At 38.8% G+C, this 19,893-nt stretch overlaps 2 protein-coding genes across 2 annotated transcripts in view; one reads left to right on the top strand and one right to left on the bottom strand.

Moving 5' to 3' along the window:
* CSF2RB (colony stimulating factor 2 receptor subunit beta) overlaps window positions 1-8,341 on the top strand; it is a 40,610-nt gene extending 32,269 nt beyond the window's left edge. Inside the window, exons 12-14 of the mRNA XM_081330644.1 lie at window positions 1,592-1,661; window positions 3,424-3,500; window positions 6,653-8,341. Of these exons, the coding sequence (XP_081186770.1) occupies window positions 1,592-1,661; window positions 3,424-3,500; window positions 6,653-7,655 (1,150 nt within the window). The 3' untranslated portion in view covers window positions 7,656-8,341. The remainder of the gene's footprint in view (window positions 1-1,591; window positions 1,662-3,423; window positions 3,501-6,652) is intronic.
* SSTR3 (somatostatin receptor 3) overlaps window positions 1-19,893 on the bottom strand; it is a 368,714-nt gene that overhangs the window by 156,380 nt on the left and 192,441 nt on the right. The gene's annotated exons all lie outside the window — the stretch shown is intronic.

The raw sequence follows: 19,893 nt of genomic DNA, 5'->3' as shown, positions 1-19,893 counted from the left end.
GTGAAAATTCCAGGCAACATGAAGCACATCCTTTTTCAGTGTGCTGTATTCCAATCAGGTTCAGTTTTGTACCAGGTTGGATTTAAATGTTACTTTGATTTGCCATATTTTTTTTTGCTGGGAATTATTTTAGCACTGACTACATAAGACTATTTTGTTTGGCTTAGATTGTGTAATGTCACTTGACCCAGGTAAGCTATTTGTATAAGTAGATACACAACATCTTGGGCAATAAACTATTATATGACATGCAGGATCCTTTTCTTCATTCCATTCATCCTCAGCAAATATCGCTCACTATATTGCATAATTTCTCTGCATAATTTCTCCTCCCAACAAATGCTGGGTTCATTCAACCTTTCCGTCAAAACTTCTCAGTCTTCTGAGAAACTCAGTCAAAATTTCACTGTAGGTGGGAGGCTGCATGAAAGATTCATCTAGCATTCTTTACAAATGTATTTGTGGTCAAAGTCTTATTTACTGTTGTTTGTTGCTGTTTATTTTTTTAAAAAAATATCTTAAGTTTACGATTAAGGACTGAAGTCAAATTCACAGGATGTTTTGAGATGTTGATCTGAAGGTCTCTAATAGCTTACAAATAGTTAACAAGCAATTTCTGAAAGTGATTGGAAAAGAAAGTTTGTGAGCTTAGTAATCTTTAAAAGGCTCAACTATGGTTGCAAGGAAGATGGCTATTCCCATTGTCTCCCAATGCTTAAAAACTCCCCCCCCCCTAGAATCAACAAGGAGCAAGTATATGGACCATATTGGGCAATCTCCCTTCTTTTCCTTATCTGGAGAGGTTCCAGGCCTCTCTTCACTTTTTGTTATAGTTTTGTTGTTTGCTCTGTTTCATGGAGCCATCTTCAGTCTGCCGTCTCTACCTCCAAACCAATTCAATCAGTTCTTTGCCCTGTCCTTACTCATTTTTGGGAGGAAGGTCCTCAAAGGCCATGGGCAACTATAAAATGGAAATGCAGGTGCAATCAACTGGAGCTAGTTTCTCATTTGAGATGTTGAAATGAAACTGTCTGATGGGGTTAAGGATTCTAGACCAGGGGTCTTCAAACTTGGCCCTTTTATGACTTGTGGACTTCAACTCCTAGAATTCCTCAGCCAGGCATGCTGGCTGAGGAATTCTGGGAGTTGAAGTCCACAAGTCATAAAAGGGCCAAGTTTGAAGACCCCTGTTCTAGACCCTAGGCCAAATATTGCCCTTTTCCATTTTGCAACTGGCTCCTGCTTTCTTGGTTCATCTCTCTTTTCTGCTGACCTTGGTTCCAGGATCTGGAGCAGGTCCCAAGTCCTTCAGATTTTATCAGCTCCAAGTCAATATGATGATTTGAAAGAATGATAGAGATGTCTTGTAACCCCTGGATTTAAACCAAAGGAAATTACCTAAGATAAGTAGAATGGCAGCAAAAGCTAGGCTGGCTATCTATCAGTGAGTATGGAATGGGAACTTGACTGCCCACTCAGTATTGCTTTTGTGTGGCAGCTGCAAAAGTAAAGGTGAGATTTTGGTGCTGGTTGAACAGGGTCAGGTATAATTTTGGTGGTTCTCTGAATTAAATATATGCTTTTGCTACAGCAAGAAAAAGAAATGGGAAGCAAACATTCCAAGTCCTCCGAAGACGTTTCTTCTCCCCAGTTTTTTCCCGGTAAGAAAGATTTTCTTAAAACAGGACTTATTAGCATATAATAAAGTTTTAAGCCAAAATAAAAAAAAATGAAAGAAATATGAAGTTATCTAAAACAGATTCTTTATCAGCCAAACAGAATCTAGGCTTGATGTTAGACCACACCCTGGCCAAGGGCTAGCAGTCATGGGTATGGGAAAGTTGGGAAAGGCTGTTCTTAGGGCACATCCAGATAACTGGCAGATCTTGCTGCCATTCAGTTTACAAGGCTGTGGAATCCAAATCTAGAAGGACATAAGCATATGGCCCATATGGTGATGTAAAAGAAAAAACAAACCCAAATTGAAAAAAGTCCCATGAGGCTCCTAAAGCTACACAATGGGAGTTTGCACATGGATGAGAAAAAAGACGCTATTCTACTGTACCACAAAACAGGCTGGTCTTGGCACCATTGCTAGATCTTATTTTGGCAGATCTTGTGCTTATAATTTCACAAATAGCCTTGCCTATGTTTTAAACATTGCAATATTTGGAATATTTGGCCAGAGATTTAATCTTTTAAAATCACTTCCCTAAAGATCAACACTGTTAACTATTTAAGTCAATAAGGAAACAATATACTAGCATAGCTAATGTTGCACCATCTTGCTTTTTTGCTATCTGTACCTTTCGATTGCTGGCTTCTGCAGAACTCCTAGTACTGTAGACAACACGGAGCAGCAAACAGCTGAGGAGGAGAACCAGTGGCCCATAAATCCCAAAAGATAATCTCTTAATTTAGTGTTTAGTTAAAGTTTATTTATTCTGTTTGGCTTTTGGATTAAGGATTTTTTAGGAATTGGAGGATCAAGTGGCATGTTGTACATCCCTGAATATTGTGTTCTTCCCCAACATTCACTTATAAAAAATGTAAAATGACGGATCAGGGGAATTTGGATAAGAAGGATAAATCAACCCAGGAAATAGGCAGAAGCATGCCCAAACCTGCTTAGCTTGAAACTGATGTTGTAGCCACTTTATATTCAAAATAGCAACTCTCAGATTTACCTTGCTTTATGTGAATTCAAACAAGCTATGCAGTGTAGAAGAGAAGAATTCAATATGTGTGAAGTCAGTTGTATATGAATACCAAGTCTGCAGACACAGAACTACTGTGGGACATTAATAGACATGAAAAACATGTTGAGATGGTTAGGTTTACAGAATACAGAATAACAGAGTTGGAAGGGACCTTGGAGGTCTTCTAGTCCAATCCCCTGCTGAAGTATGAGACCCTATACCAGGGGTAGGCAACCTCGGCTCTTTTATGACTCATGGACTTCAACTCCCAGAATTCCTGAGTCAGCATAGCTGACTCAGGAATTCTGGGAGTTGAAGTCCATGAGTCATAAAAGAGCCGAGGTTGCCTACCCCTGCCCTATACCATTCCAAACAAATGGCTGTCTAATTTCTTCTTAAAAACCTCTTGTGATGGAGCCAAGCCATTTCACTGATTAATTGTTCTGTCAGGAAATTTCTCCTTATCTCTAGATTGGAACTTGCTTTGATTAAGTTCTATCTGTTACCAACTGTTCATCATATGTTTTAGTTTCAAGCCCCCTAATCATCTTAGTTCTTCTTCTCAGCAATCCTTTTAAAGTCTCAAAGTCTTTTTTGTATTGTGGTGACCAAAACTGGATGCAGAATTTCAAATGAGTCGTGTGCACACAGGTCTCTTTGAATATCTCGTTCTTTTAGCATTTTCATCTAGATTGGGCTGCAATCTATTCTTGTTTCATTTTAGAAAGTGCCATTGGCAAACCATTCAGAAGACAGTGCTTTAGCAAAGGAAGGAATCGACTATTCCAGTAAACTGGAGAGGTGAGTATATAAAACTGAGAGACTTGCTACTGAAAGTCCAGTTCAAAGCATTTTCACAAAACTATAAAGGAAGCAAACTACTAATTTAGAGATCCCTAGTATTGCGTTTGGTGTTGAGCCAATGTTCAACATGCCAAAGAGAAGAAATTAGAGCTCAGATTACCGTAATTTATGAAAGCCTATATTCAATTATTTAAAGAGTCATAGCGGCACAGTGGTGAGAATGCAGTATTGCAGGCTAACTCTGCCCACTGCCAGCAGTTCAATCCTGACTGGCTCAAGGTTGACTCAGTCTTCCATCCTTCTGAGGTCAGCAAAATGAAAACCCAGATTTCGGGGGGCAATATGCTGATTCTGTAAGCTGCTTAGAAAAGGCTATAAAGCACTATGAAGCTTTATATATAAGTATATAAATCTAAGTGCTATTGCCATTAACAACTAGGATTTAGGCAGGATTTATGCTAGAATCTTTGCATGTGGAAGGAACCTCACTCACAGTATTTCTTTCAAAATTCAGTTACCTTTTAGAAGACACACACAATAAATACACTTCTAATTATTACTGTATATAAAAATCTGAAACTGAGGCAAGAGCCAAAATATTGGGAATGTAAAAGAAGCATAAAGGCCAAATGCTTTTTAATTATGTAAGAACAGTGCCTTTGTGGATTCCAATTCTACCATTTTTAAAAAGTCCAGTAATTTTCTTTAGTGTTCAGATTTGTGAAAAAGTGAAATTGAAAATTGAAAAGTATAGCATTTGTAGACAGGTTTATATTTTCATATTTGCACATCTCAAGTTACTTTTCAGTAAGAAAGTCAATAATATCTTCCCTGCTGAGATTTCTAACCAAGTGAGTTTTGAGTACTCTGACTTGTAGATTGATAGAGTTAGCAATTAACCCTTTTCTGGCTCTATATAGGTGGTAGCTGGTTTGCACTTTGCACTTGCAAGCAGGCAGTTGGACCCTAAAGCCAATCTACCTAAGAATTCTGCAAGACTGGAACACAGTTTACTTAGCAGTCCATAGAGGCTACCATCCCCTTGAAAAAAAACAAGTTGTAAATGTTTATAGAGAAGCATAAAATATTAAAAGAAAAATATAACCAGGAGAATTAGGCTGTTTGCTTATGAAGGAGCCAGAGGTTACAATGACGAGCTTAAACAAAGCAAAAACTCCGTAGATTGTGTAATATATTGGCCTTTTACATGCTGTAAGTGTTGCTTATGTTATACTGCTTGCTAATGGCTTAGTTCAATTGCTAAGTGCTTAGTTTACATGTATGCTTGTAATGGTTGCTGGGCCGACCCAGACTGATTGTCTCCAGACGGCTAAGTAGGTCTTTGGGCGGGAAACCTCTGCTTTAAACCTATTGGTTGCCGCCTATTGGCCAACCATATAAATAGCTGCGCAGCAGCTCCTCTGTTGCTTCTGTTATGTTCTGACCTTCAATAAAGCCTGTTGCTGTTTGAACCTCCCATCTCGCTCAATGCCTGCAAGGAACCGGCTACACAACAGGTTGGATCTTAAATTCAGTCAATGAAAATGATTATGAAGTTGTAAAAACGGGCAATTTGACCATAAAATCATGAAACTGATTTCTGAAGAAATACTATAATTCAATGATTCCATCCACCACAGGAACTTTGTATTTCTCTATGAACAGGTCCCAAAGATTCACGATAATGTTGCACCAGTTTGAGATTTTGGAAAGGCTGGGAATCATCAGAAACTTAAGACATTTTGGGAGGAACTTATAATCCATGAGGAGAAGTAAAAATTCGCTGTTACTATAGCAATGAATGCTGGATAATAATATACTAGTTTTTAACTTACGACTGGACACTAAATGACTGTTCGAAGTTACGATGGACCCTCCTCCAAAAGTTACTTATGATTTAATTTTGAAGTTATGACAGCCTCACCCACCTGCAGTCAGGGGATAACTTTTGGCTACTTGGCAACCTGCTCAACTTTATGGCCATTTGCAGCGTCCCAGGGTAGTATGATTTTTGATGGTTTTTGCTGGTTTCCAGCATTTGCTTTGAGTTTGTGGCAAAAAAATGCCCACTGGATAAGAAAGATTTGCTTAATGACTGTAGAGTTTACTTAATGACCACTGCAAAAAAAAAGTCATAAAATTGGGTCCAATCATATGATGACCTAGTTAACAACAATTTATGGCTATAATTCTAGGGTCAATTAAGGTCTAAGTTGATGACTACTTACAGTGACTGTTTTAATGGTTTTAAACACATGCTGATTTGATCATGCTCTGTGTAACCATTAAAGTAGCAGAGCCGGTACTATTTACAAATCATAAAGGTTTAATTTTTTTTTTGCCTTATATCCGGGACAATGAAAAAGAGTCTGGGTGAAGAACATTTCTTCTACCATTTGAGAGTGCTTTTAAAAATGAAATGTTAAGGCTATTTTGTATTATTTCATTTGCCTCTATCAGTCTGCATGGGCATGGCTTCGCACACTTTAAATATGAAAAATACTGCTCTAAAGCATCCTGTGAATGAGGTAGAAATACAAAAGCATATTCTGCAAAGAAAAAATAAACTTCCAGGAAACTGGAAGACTTTGGTGTAGTTTTAAATACAGGTAGTCCTCGACTTACGACCACAATTGAGTCCAAAATTTTGGTTGCTAAGTGAGATGTTTGTTAAGTGAGTTTTGCCTCATTTTACGATCTTTCTTGCCACACTTGTTAAGTGAACCACTGCAGTTGTTAAGTTAGTAATACTATTGTTAATGAATCTGACTCCCTCATTGACTTTGCTCGTCAGAAGATCGCAAAAGGAGATCACATGACCCCAGGACACTTCAACCATCCTAAATATGACTCGGTTGCCAAACATCTGAATTTTGATCACACGACCATGGGGATGCTGCAATGGTCGTAAGTGTGAAAAATGGTCATAAGTCACTTTTTTCAGTGCTGTTGTAACTTCGAACGGTTACTAAATGAACTGGTGTAAGTCGAGGACTACCTGTACAAAGTAACATTTAGTTCTCCCTCTTAAAGACATTTTTTTATTGTCCCACTTGCCAGTTCTCTCTCATCTAAGCCCTGATGCGTTCTGTTTGAGACTTTATATATAAATGATAATTGTTGTTTGGTTACTTTCTCCCCTGTTGCAGGGAATTACTGATTGGCAGCCCAGCAGCTATTGAAGATGGGTTCAAGAAAACACCACAACTGCTTTGGTCTCAGAATACGAAAAAGACAGACCTTCTCAATAAAGCCAATGCAGTCCAGATTTGTACTAATCCCAATACACAAATGTTTGATTTTAACGGCCCATACATATATTCCTCTGCAGAACCGTTCGCACATACTGTTCAGCAGGATTTGAAAGTTACTCCTTCAGAACTGAAGGAAACACCAGTGTCTTTGCGATGTATAGGATTACAGCCTTCTTCGTCTCTTCAGCAACAGCCAGGAGGGGGAAAGGAAAATACCTTATTGTCTGACTCTAATGTACATCAGCAGGTGGAAGAGAAGTTACTGTTCCCTACAGGACAAGAAGCATCAAGTGGACAGCTGAAGAAAGAGAAAACTGCAGGATGTCTTTCCATCTCAAATAGCCACTGTCAAAATTTGCCACTAGATTACATTGCTACAGTAGATCTCTCAATGAGCAAAGAAAAGGGATGTTTATTGCCATTACCTGTGTTGGTCTCAGGGGAAAGAATGCTTCCTTGTGCTAACACAGCAACAGTTGCTGCACACATGCCCAAAACTAATGAAAATCTCTCAGAGTTATGTCAAAAGACATCAAAACCAACCCCCCCAGTTATGGATCTCTCAGCAATATCCCAGGAAGAATCTAGTGACTATCTTATGGGTTTTTCTGCTACCTCAGGTTCTGTACCAAAGGATGGATTAGCTTTTACCATGGAGGAATCTAAGCAGGACATTCTTATATTCAATGTTGGTGGCAGAAGCCCAGTTTTCTTATATCAAGAGGGTGAATACTGCTTTTTTCCGGGCTCCAAGAAGAAAGAAGACTGTAAAGGTCAAGAAGCACCTGTGGGCCACCAGCCTCCAGAATGCTTTCCAAAAGTCACCAAATACCCTTTGGAGACAAAATTTGCTGACAGTAAGTTACAGGTCATTTCCCAGGTCTGCCAAGACATGTGAAACATGTTCCTCAATAAAAACTCTCAAGTCCTTGAATACATAATCTTGCTCTCTTTTATGCTGTGGAAGGATTATTTTTTATATAATCAGAAGAAAACAAACTGATATCAAATATATGTCAGAGAGAGAAGCAAACTATGGTAATATGACTTTGCTTTTGGTATATAACAGTCACTGGATTTCTTTCATAATGGCCTCTTTTCAACCATAAAATTCTCATTAGAAGACAAATGTTAATGGAAAGTTTACCCTGCAAAAACATGCTTCACTATGGAAAACTTCCTCATTGCCGAGGCAATATTTTGGGTATTATTGCATTGTTTTCATACTAAGTCCACATCTACCAGTAAAGGTTGGACTTCCCTTTGCAGATATCAGCAGCCTGCAGTTGGACTGAATATTTAGGAAGGTATCAACCACCCCAGAATTTTAATGATTTTTTATGTGCAATTAAAAAGAAACTTAACATTAAGAAAACCAAGATTGTGGCATCCGGCTCTCTCAATTCCTGGCAAATAGATGGGGAAGAAATGGAGGTAGTAACAGATTTTATTTTCCTGGGCTCCAAGATCACTGCAGATGGGGACTGTAGTCAAGAAATTAAAAGACGCTTGCTCCTGGGGAGGAAAGCCATGGCAAATCTAGACAGCACACTAAAAAGCAGAGACATCACCCTGTCAACAAAAGTGCGTATAGTCAAGGCTATGGTCTTCCCAGTTGCAATGTATGGCAGTGAAAGCTGGACTATAAAAAAGGCTGAGCGCCAAAGAATTGAGGCCTTTGAACTATGGTGCTGGAGAAGACTCCTGCGAGTCCCTTGGACTGCAAGGTGATCAAACCGGTCAGTCCTAGAGGAGATCAACCCTGACTGCTCTTTAGAAGGCCAGATCCTGAAGTTGAAACTCAAATACTTTGGCCACCTAATGAGAAGGAAGGACTCACTGGAGAAGAGCCTAATGCTGGGAAAGATTGAGGGCAATAGAAGAAGGGGACGACAGAGAATGAGGTGGCTGGATGGAGTCACTGAAGCAGTAGGCGTGAGCTTAAATGGACTCCAAAAGATGGTAGAGGACAGGAAGGCCTGGAGGAACGTTGTCCATGGGGTCGCGATGGGTCGGATACGACTTCGCAGCTAACAACAACAACAAAAAGAAGTCTACTTCTTCTGCAAAACTTTCATATGTTACATGACTAATTAAGAGTTACCGACTTTTGAACTGGATCCATGAACAATACATTTGGTAGCAAATAGTTATGTGATTAAAGGGACGCGGTGGCTCAGTGGGTTAGGACGCTGAGCTTGTCGATCAGAAGGTCGGCAGTTTGGCGGGTCGAATCCCGAGTGCCGCGTAACAGAGTGAGCGCCTGTTACTCGTCCCAGCTTCTGCCCACCTAGCAGTTCGAAAGCACGTAAAAATGCAAGTAGAAAAATAGGGACCACTATGGTGGGAAGGTAACAGCGTTCCGTGCGCCTTTGGCGTCTAGTCATGCCGGCCACATGACCACGGAGACGTCCTCGGACAAACGCTGGCTCTTCGGCTATGAAACGGAGATGAGCACCGGCCCCTAGAGTCGGAAACGACTAGCACGCATGTGCGGGGGAACCTTTACCTTTACCTTTAGTTATGTGATTATGTACTTTTAAAACTTTATATGCTGGTTTGTATAATCAAGTGTCTATAAAGTGTCAGTAGCAGGCAAACAGGCTTTCCGTATTCATCTGAACCTACTTGTACTTTTGTCAGTATAGATAAGTACTTAGAAGGACAGAGATTGCAATGAGATTTATTTCACTGCGAGGGAGAGGCAGATAACTTTCACCAAGGGCTCGTATGCCTCTTTTATGCCTTTTTAGGATTTGCTGCCTTTGTTCTTTTCCCCATATTTTTGCTCCAAAGCTTTCTGCAGGTTAAGATTTAGGGCATTTTTCTGGAACCATCTCCCTAATGAGATACAAAATAACAACAACAGCAACAATCATCATCAAAATTATAATAAAATGTTATTGGACAAGCTACAAATTCAAGAATTTTCTACATACCTTTTTAAGCTAAATAAAAAATAAAAAATCCTATGCTGATTCAGAATCATTGCTAGACTGGACTGCATTTTTATTCAGCTCTACATCCTTAACTTTTTGGAGAAGCTGGAAAAGAGCCACCAAAGTAACAGCAAAACTGCTTCTGTAGACATTGTAGTGAAATTATGTAAGGATCATTGAAAAGGAATACTGTACAGTAATTCACATAAGCTATTTTAAATCTGTTCCTAAGCATATAGTTTGAAGTTTGTAAACTAGGAAATGGATGAAATCTGAATATTTAGATTATAATAATACTGAAGATCGATGCATAATCTACTCATAACATTGAGAGGAAGAAAAGCTAAGCATGTCTCCTTCTAGTTTTCCTTTGCAGTTTCTAGATTTCCTTACCTAGATCATCAGTCTTCCTTCCATGCCAGCGTTTGGGATCCCGTACTGCCCTCTTTATTACATCAGGGGTATAAGAATCTTTCATCAAGCTTTTTGTTTCTAATGGTCCTCCTACAGAAAGAATATTTGGACATTGTTCACTTCTGCTATAATAATCTTTGCTCTAAATCACTGGAATGAAGAGAGATTGAGGACAAACAGGAAAAGGTTAGTCATACTGTATCAAAATTTAGGGACGTGGTGGCTCAGTGGGTTAGGACGCTGAGCTTGTCGATCAGATGGTTGGCAGATTGGCAGGTCGAATCCCAAGTGCCGTGTAGCAGAGTGAGCGCCTGTTACTCATCCCAGCTTCTGCCAACCTAGCAGTTCAAAAGCACGTAAAAAATGCAAGTAGAAAAATAGGGACCACTACGGTGGGAAGGTAACAGCGTTCCATGCGCCTTTGGTGTCTAGTCATGCTGGCCACATGACCACGGAGACGTCCTCGGACAAGCGCTGGCTCTTCAGCTTTGAAACGGAGATGAGCACCGGCCCCTAGAGTCGGAAATGACTAGCACGCATGTGTGGGTGAACCTTTACCTTTACCTTATCGAAATTTAAGCAGTGACAGTTTTTTATATCTGATACTGTCTTAATTTGGGGTTGGGGTCAAATCTTTTTGTTGGGAGAAATACTTTTTGATATGGTCATTTGCATATTAAGCAAAGCAAAATAAAACAAATAAAACAAAAGGAAACTTCAGTGTTTTGAATAACAATGTTCAATGCCCCTCACCACTGAGTGACAGGCACAAGCAGAAGTCTGTGGGACACTATGATAATAACTCCCAGGCTACATTGAAGATGACAATTTGATCCTACAAGCAGAAAAATCAAAAGCAAAACAACTCTTAATTTCTGAAAATGATTCCTCTGAAGGGAGAAGAGGTCCCTTAAAGTACCAGCACCAAATCATGCTGTTATTATTACAGGTAGTCCTCAACCTGCAACTGTTCGTTTAATGACTGTTCAAAGGTACAGCAGCCTCAGAAAAGTGACTTATGAACTTTACTCACACTTATGACTGTTGCATCACCCCCACAGTCACATGACTGCAATTTGGGTGCTTGGCAACCAATTTGCATTTACAACTGGTTGCAATGTGTCTTGCAGTCACATATTCACGAACTGCAACCTATTTGCCAATTTCCAGCAAAAAACACCCATTAGAAAAGTTGGATTTGCATAGCAACCATGTGCTTTGCTTAATAACCATGTGGTTTTCCTTACCATAAAATTGTCCTAAAATTGGTTCTGACTCAACTTATGACTGAAATGACTTACAATGGAAATTCTGGTTCCAATTGTGGACATAAGTCAAGGACTACATGTAAGATCAAAATAGGAAGCATGAAGATCTGTTTAGCCCACCTTGGAAAATGTTGGATCTCAGATTGTAACCCAGTTCATAATAATCAGCATAGGGTGAAGCTGTCATAGGATTCTCAAGAGATTTGAATGGCCAGTCACTGAGTCTTTTCTGTCCTTGGATCAGTCCAGCTTCACAAAGAGCACGCCGTGCCTGGAAAATATATAAATATATAAATATATATAAGATATGATGCGTTTAATCTCCACTTTGCATCCCAAGGTGCTTGCTATCATCTAACATGTTTCAGCATACCTACAGGACTAATGACAATTTCCACTTCCCAGATGGTTAAACTCATCAAATTTGGCCAAAAGTAGGCTTTTCTTGTTTTGTATTTATGTCAAAAAAAAACAACCAAAACAAACACCAAATACTAACTGGACTACAGCCAAATCTTTATGGATTTTTTCCATTAAAATAAAATTGAACTTAAATGATAAATCAGAGCTATATGTTTGTCACTTTGATATAAATGGAATACTTGGAAGACTGCTCATTAGTGCAAAACGTCTACATGTTGGTTGTTGAGAAATGTTTCAGCCCTTTTACACCATATTGTGATCACTTTTTTTTTTTACTATCAATAGATTTTAGAGTACAAGGTACAGTATTGCTTTTTATCTTAAAGGACCATCTTTTCCAGAGCCAGCTGGGGATCTTATCTTCAGTGTGAAAATTTAGATTCCTGGATGCCTTGGGCCGGTACTTCTCTATTATGACCTTTTTTCCCCCTATAGAATACTCACTACATGGAAACTAGGCTCCTGAAAAATTGGACATTGTTCCATAAAACTATTAAAACTGAGCTCTTAAAGCAATTTGAACAATTCTGGAAAGCTTTTAAGAGCACATGCCACTTCATATTGGTGGGATCCTATGATTACTATGATCTGAAATGGATGTTTTTATTAAACTGTTTTGCCTTGATTGTTAAATTTATTTATTTTATTTTATTACGTACTTTTGTGCTTTTATTGTTGTAAAGGACTGTGAATTGTAAAATTTGGTGGTATAGATTTAATACATATAAAGCAGTACTGTAAATATATGTGACATTGGCCTTGTGTCTTTTCAGTTATATAACCAAGCATTTCTTTAAACCTTCCTTATACAAACATACATTTCTTTAAACTATATTGCTCATGATGTAAATGAGGTCCTGCTTTCCAGCTCCCTGCTTAATTATTCAGCTAATGTTTAGCATTATACTATAGTTACATAAGGGATGCGGTGGCTCAGTGGGTTAGGACGCTGAGCTTGTCGATCAGAAGGTCGGCAGTTTGGCGGGTCAAATCCCAAGTGCTGCGTAGCAGAGTGAGCGCCTGTTACTCGTCCCAGCTTCTACCAACCTAGCAGTTCGAAAGCACGTAAAAATGCAAGTAGAAAAATAGGGACCACTACGGTGGGAAGGTAACAGCGTTCCATGCGCCTTTGGCGTCTAGTTATGCCGGCCACATGACTACGGAAACGTCCTCGGAAAAACGCTGGCTCTTCGGCTTTGAAACGGAGACGAGCACCGGCCCCTAGAGTCAGAAACGACTAGCACGCATGTGCAGGGGAACCTTTACCTTTACCTTTATACTGTAGTTACATAAATTCCTTACAATATAATATCTGTCTCCTCTGAAGACAGCCCTATAAATTCAAGAGGTATTCTTCAGATAAGCATCACTGAAGTAACCATAATTTTCCATGTGAAAATAAAAATAAAAAAGCCTAGAGCCATCTTTCACTGCTTGATAACAATATTTATGCTGGTTGGAGTTGATGGACAGTATTGGTCAACATATTTGGAAGGCACCTGGAAGTCTGCCCTAACTGGAGAATGAGTTTCTAAAAACAAATTTCCAAGCTATAGTTTAACAAGTTAAAGCATATGTTTTATCTAATATATGAACTACAGTGATATTCTTATAAATAGAATGTAATGAAATTAAATCTCAAAGTTAGCCTTGCAAAGAAATATAACGTGTAAAATACAGGAACATTTGGCTATCCTATATCGCTTTTTCTGCAAATACTTTCTGGTCTAACATAACAAATAACTCTTAGCCTTTTCCTAATTTCAGGTGAGTGACTGTTGAACTTGTAAAGCTTCAGGAGTATATCAAGACTTTTCTGAATTGTGCAATTCTTTGGGCCAGTCTGGGAGTTTCCAAAAGTAAATCCTCCAAACTGGAAATTATTTGGAAGGTTTTGAACTGCTTTCTGGATGAGACAAGCCAAGTGGTGGTGGAAGAGGCTGACTTGTGCTCCAAATCCCTTCCAGTTTAGAGTATTTATTTTTAGAATCCACAAGACCGGAAACCATGCCACCCCCACCCCCACCCGCACAGCACGTGTGGATCCAGAAAGAAATGGGATGTTCCACAGTTAACTGTCAGATTAACATATTTTACATATATGCTAACCATGTTCAGTTGCAAGAATGTATCACGTTTAACTTTCTTAACTTTCTTTCTTCATGTCTGCTTATCACAGATAATAGCTAATTCTGACTTTTACCTCTCCTTTCACCATTTTCTCCTCTTTTCTCACCTTTGCCAACAGCTGGGTATAGATACATAATACTCCATTATCTGCACTATACAGGTAATCCTCGACTTACAGTAGCTTATTTAGTGACTGTTAAGTTACAATGGCACTGAAAAAAATGACTTATGGCCATTTTTCACACTCATGACAATTGTCCCATCCCCATGGTCCCATGATTTCCATTTGGATGCTTGACAACTGATTCACATTTATGACAGTTGCAATGGCCTGGGGTCATGTGATCCTCTTTTGCGACCTGCTGACAAGCAAAGTCAATGGGGAAACCAGATTCACATAAACACCATGTTATTAACTTAACAACTGCAATGATTCCCTTAACAAATGTGGCAAGAAAAGTCATTAAATGGGGCAAAAGTCACTTAATCGGTTTCTCATTTAGCAACGTAAATTCTGGGCTCAATTGTGTTTCGAAGTCGAGGACTGCCTGTATTCTCTGCATCTGATGGCAGCCGTGAGCCATGAAAACCTGGATGATAGTAGAGTTATTTGTTCTTAAGATGAGGCAAGATTTGGTCTCTTTGAGACCTGAAGTTTATGCGAGCTGAAGTTTATGCGAGCTGAAGTTCAAAACATCTAAGAGCGCCATCTATGAGTGCTATTAATCATCATGCCCCCATCTGAAATTATTTTGTTTACCTGTTCCTCTGATATCAGCTTTTCCACTACTGTGGTGCCATATTTGGCTTTGATATTGGCAGGCATCAAACTGCTTCTCTTTTCCTGAAGGGGCTTGCCTTCTGCTTTAACATTTTGTATACCTGAAGCCAAGGAGCCTTTGGCATGCGAAACAGACTTGACTTCTTCGGTATCTTCACAGCTGCTCTTTATATTTTTTGTGGGGGAACTGGGCAACTCAGTCCGTATAGACTGATGTAACTTGCCTGTTGATTCATCTGAATTAAAATTGTTGGATTCAGTTTTTTCTTGGATAGACTTGGCACGCTCTTGGGAACTTGCAGCCCTTCCCTTCTGGTGATTTTCAAGAGAAATTTTGCTCTCTAAGCTATTCCTTCTTCCAACACATATTTTAGGTGATTCATGGTGAATATATTGGACAGGAGTAGTTTTGGAATTGTGGTTCTGCTTATTGTGGCTTTTTGCTGGAAAGAGCTGTGTGGAAGGAGGTGTTTGGCAGAGGAATTCATCTCTTGTTTTATCCCCTTCCAGATTCTTGGAGATGTCCCAAGAGCTTGCACTGGAGGTCCTTGAGGGTAGTGTTTTGGTGGATGGCAGCCCAGCCTTGTTATTTGTAACCTGCTCCTTGTTTTTGTAGCCAGGCGTTTCTGGAAGACAGAGGATAAAATATTGGAGGTATTTATATATTACAAGTCCTCTATCTCCAGATGATAGGTACCAGCCTGCTAGTCATGACCTCTTCTCTGGTATTTACTTCTATTCCTCCAATCAATTTTCCAATATTCTCTCCCATCACTTTATATTCTAACCTTCCCCAATTGGACTCCTTTCTAAGTGATTACATCTATTGTATAGTAACTGAAGAGTATTAAACTTGCAATCTATAACATAGGAGAAGTATACCAGGCTGAAGAAACTTTATTTTTTTCTCTTTTTCTTCCAAAAAGGTGTTCAATAGCACATCTGCTAAGTGACATATAGAGTAATAAACAAAAAAAAAATCATTTCAATAATTCCATCTTGGTGTATGATGTTCAACCATCAAGGATTTTCCAGAGATATATTTTGGAGAATTGCATAATACACTTTTTATGAATTATGCAAAAGTTTCTGCAAAACAATGCAAAAAAAAAAGATGTATTTTTTTTCTCCCATGGTACCCCTTTATTGGAATTGCTTGGATAATAACAGATAGTAAAGCCACCAATATGGTATAATGTTATTATATAAATTTATGGTAACATCAGACTTGAATAATATTTATTGTTAAATATTAAGCATTAATATTTAATTTAATATATAATTTAATATATAAATTGTTAAATATTGTTAAATATAAAAACAATACATTTATTGTTAAATGTATTATAGAACTTTGAAAGGTACACACACACACACACACACACACACAAACCTAAAACAAAACTGACCAAACAAAAAATAAACAATCGGCTGAAATGAGGGAGTGAAATAATTACGTGAAGAAAAAGTAAAATATTTAGACTTCCTGGCTTGAAAAAAAGATAAACGAGGCAAGAAATGATGGAGGAATGGTAAAATCATGCATGGTCTTGAAAAGTTCAATAAAGGTTTCTTCCTATTAGCACTTGAATTCATCTTAAATGAAATGTTCCACATTTAATTTTAATTGCTTTTCCTAGTTTCTTGTGGGACTACTACTTCTGCACAACATGGATCTCTTTGGCAGTGAAGTGGACCAGACCCCCAACTCCCATAGCCATTTCCCCTGTTCTTTAATAAAAAGATTTGTCAGACAACTGGACATTGAAGGTGCATTGCAGATTCTACTGCACAAACATTTATGGAGGTTGTTGCACCATCGAGGGGAAAAACAACAATTCCAAGCCTGCAACATGGAGATTGGTATTGTCACATGAATGGCATTATCAGTAGATAGCAGTGCACAGCAACACACTCAGGTTGTACTGCAAGGTCAAATTATAAGATGCAAGATCAAGCCTATAAGTTGCAAGCTTACAAAAATGTCACAGTTTAAATTGGACCCAAGTCTTTAAGGGTCCTTGAGTCTCTCTACACATCACCATCTAGTCTTGGTAGAAGTATGGATTTGCAGGGACAATTATCAGGTTTGAACTAATAATTTGAATTCAGCCATCCTCCAGAGTTATGGGAACTTAACTTTTAGAATTGCTGTCTGGCTAGGCAAGAAATTCCGAAAATTACAATCCAGAAATATGTGGAATAGACAACATCACCACCAGATAGATTTGTGGCTGGCTGACAAACCACACTCAGTGAGTAGTCCTTAATAGTACTAAATCCACATGGAGAGAAGTAAGCAATGGGTACCACAAGGCTCCGTCTTAGGCCCAGTACTCTTCAATATCTTCATAAATGATTTAGATGAGGGAATAGAAGGGGAACTCATCAAATTTGCAGATGACACTAAACTGGCAGGAATATCCAATATCCCAGAAGAAAAGCTTAACAAACTTGAACAATGGGTCCTATCCAACAAAACAAAATTTAATGTGGAGAAGAGCTAAGTTTTACATTTAGGCAGGAAAAATCAAAAGTATAAGTACAGAGTAGGTGAGACTTGGCTCAAAAACAGTAACTGTGAGAGGGACCTTGGAGTCCTAGTGGATGATCACTTGAATATGAGCCAACAGTGTGCAGCAGCAGCCAAAAAAGCTAATACAATCCTGGGTTGTATAACCAGAGGCATAGTATCAAGATCACGTGAAATATTAGTACCGCTTTATAAAACCCTAGTAAGACCAGATCTGGAATACTGAAACTAATTTTGGTCACCATACTACAAAAATGATGTTGAGACTTTGGAAAAAGTACAGAGAAGAGCAAGTAAGATGATTAAAGGCCTGGAGACTAAAACATATGAAGAATGGCTGCAGGATTTGGGTTTGGCTAGTCTAAAGAGAAGAAGAAATAGGGGTGACATGATAGGAGTATTCTAGTATTTGAGGGGCTGCCACAAAAAAGAGGGGGTCAAATTATTCTCCAAAGCACCAGAGGACAGGACAAGAAACAATGGTTGGAAACTGATCAAAGAGAGAAGCAACCTGGAATTAAGGAGAAAGTTCCTAACAGTGAGGACAATTACGGTAACCAGTGGAACAGCTTGCCTTCAGAAATCATGAGTGCGCCATCACTGGAGGCTTTTAAGAAGAGACTATTGCTTGTCTGAAATGGTATAGGTATAGGTTCTTTCCCTTGAGCAGGGGGCTAGACTAGAAGACCTCCAAGGTCCCTTCCAGGTCTATTCTATTCTATTCTATTCGCATGTCTGGAGGTAGTGGTTGGGATAACGGTAATGTCTTTTGCTTTTCCTTAGTTTGACAAAAGATTGATCAGACGTTAACAAATAGCTCATAGAATCTAGGAATCTATATCAATCTTCACTAAACAGTGGAGAAAATAGAAACTTCCCATCAATTATATATTTCTTACCTGTTGGATGATATGTCATTTTGTTTACATGATATGTGGTGGCAGGCACTGGGAAGGCTGTGTCCATGGGCACCTGTTATGCCCCCCCCAAAGAAATAATGTATTGATTATTTACATGTAAAATACTTGTAAGTTCCAGCACAAATAAGGATCTGAGAATTTGTATGGCTTGTTTAAGCCCAAACAGCAAAATTTTATAATATTTAGAATTAATTAAATCTGCATTCACTCTTAATATATTACCTGATTTTTCTATAAACATTTGAACATATTTATTGGAGGCAACTATTGCGTTTTATAATTGTATGTATGGTATTAAATTATACAGTATTTTCATATACTTTTAAAAGTATTACTATGTACTATATACACTGAATGCACTGTATTTAGGATTAAATAAAAAAACACGCTAGCATTTAATCTTTTTTAATGTCCAAGGTAAACCAGTTAAACAGGGGATAGAAGGGCAGTTATTGAAAATGCATCCCCTAACTGTTATGCTTACTGATGCTGAACTGAAGAAAACATTGTCATAAAGTAAGGCTGATAGGTTTTCTGAAGTTGCCTCTTTTTTCTGAACAATTATCTCAAGAATCTGGGGACAAGGGAGGAAACTGCTCCAATTATGCTGCTGCATGGCCATTGCCAACATTTTCAACTTATTATTTTTCAGGGGAGGGTAAGAAGGGCTAAATGTTAAAAGAGGTATAATATATATCTGTCACCCATTCAAAAAGATTCCAGCACAGTAATAACAACAATTATATCACAAAAGGCAAAGAAACATCAGAAATGAAACATGCCTCAACTCCCAAATAAAATCTATATCATTCTATTAATTTAAAAAATTTAAATCCATGGTTGTAAAAATCTAACTATAATGTATTGGGCTTTGTCTTACTAAAGTGTATCACGTGGGTTTGATTGCTGGAAGGTTGCTTAAGCAGGGAAGCTGGCTAATGGCTCCCAGCTCCTCAGACAACCCGTCTCCAGCGCCGCCATTGGCTGCTTCTAGGGTGGCAATAGGTTGCTTTAAACCTATTGGCCACCACCTAGAGGCCAGGGTATAAATAGCTGCATACGCAGCCCTGTTCCCCAGTTCATTTCCTGCAAGCAAATAAAGAATGTTTCTTACTGAACTCACTCGCCTCATCTCTTCAATCAAGCACAGAACCCAGTACACAATACTGGCGATGAGGATGGGAACCTGCTTCTCCAACAGAGCTGAGAGTCACTAGGGGAGAGGCCGGAACGCGCCTGGCAGGAAAGCAATTCCCCCTACCAAGGTCATTCCCACATACCATCACACTGGTTGCCCCAGTTATTTGCAAGCCTCTGCTTCAGTAGCAATATGGCTAAATATTAATTTTATCTTCAAAAGTTCTTGCAAACATGAGTTAACCAAACTACTGCCATGGTTTTGTGATTTGCCACCAAATTTAAGCAGCATAACTTTAAAAATCACCAATATCTACCAAAAAAGAAGGTAGTGGATCAGTATATGATCAGGATAAACAGTAACTTCTTATAATAAATATACCGTATTTTCCGGCGTATAAGACGACTTTTTAACCCATGAAAATCTTCTCAAAAGTCAGGGGTCGTTTTATATGCCGGGTGCTGAAACTTTAGGGACAGGGCTGGCTGGAAAACCTGGAGCGGATCTCCCATTTAGTCTGTGCAGGGAAAGCGGGACCAATTGGAGTAGAAGCTGCAGTCTGTGATTTTTTACAGGCTGGGGTCTGGGCG

Source organism: Vipera berus, assembly GCF_964194415.1.
Source record: "Vipera berus genome assembly, chromosome: 6".
Taxonomy (NCBI): domain Eukaryota; kingdom Metazoa; phylum Chordata; class Lepidosauria; order Squamata; family Viperidae; genus Vipera; species Vipera berus.
This window is presented reverse-complemented; position numbering and strand designations above follow the sequence as displayed.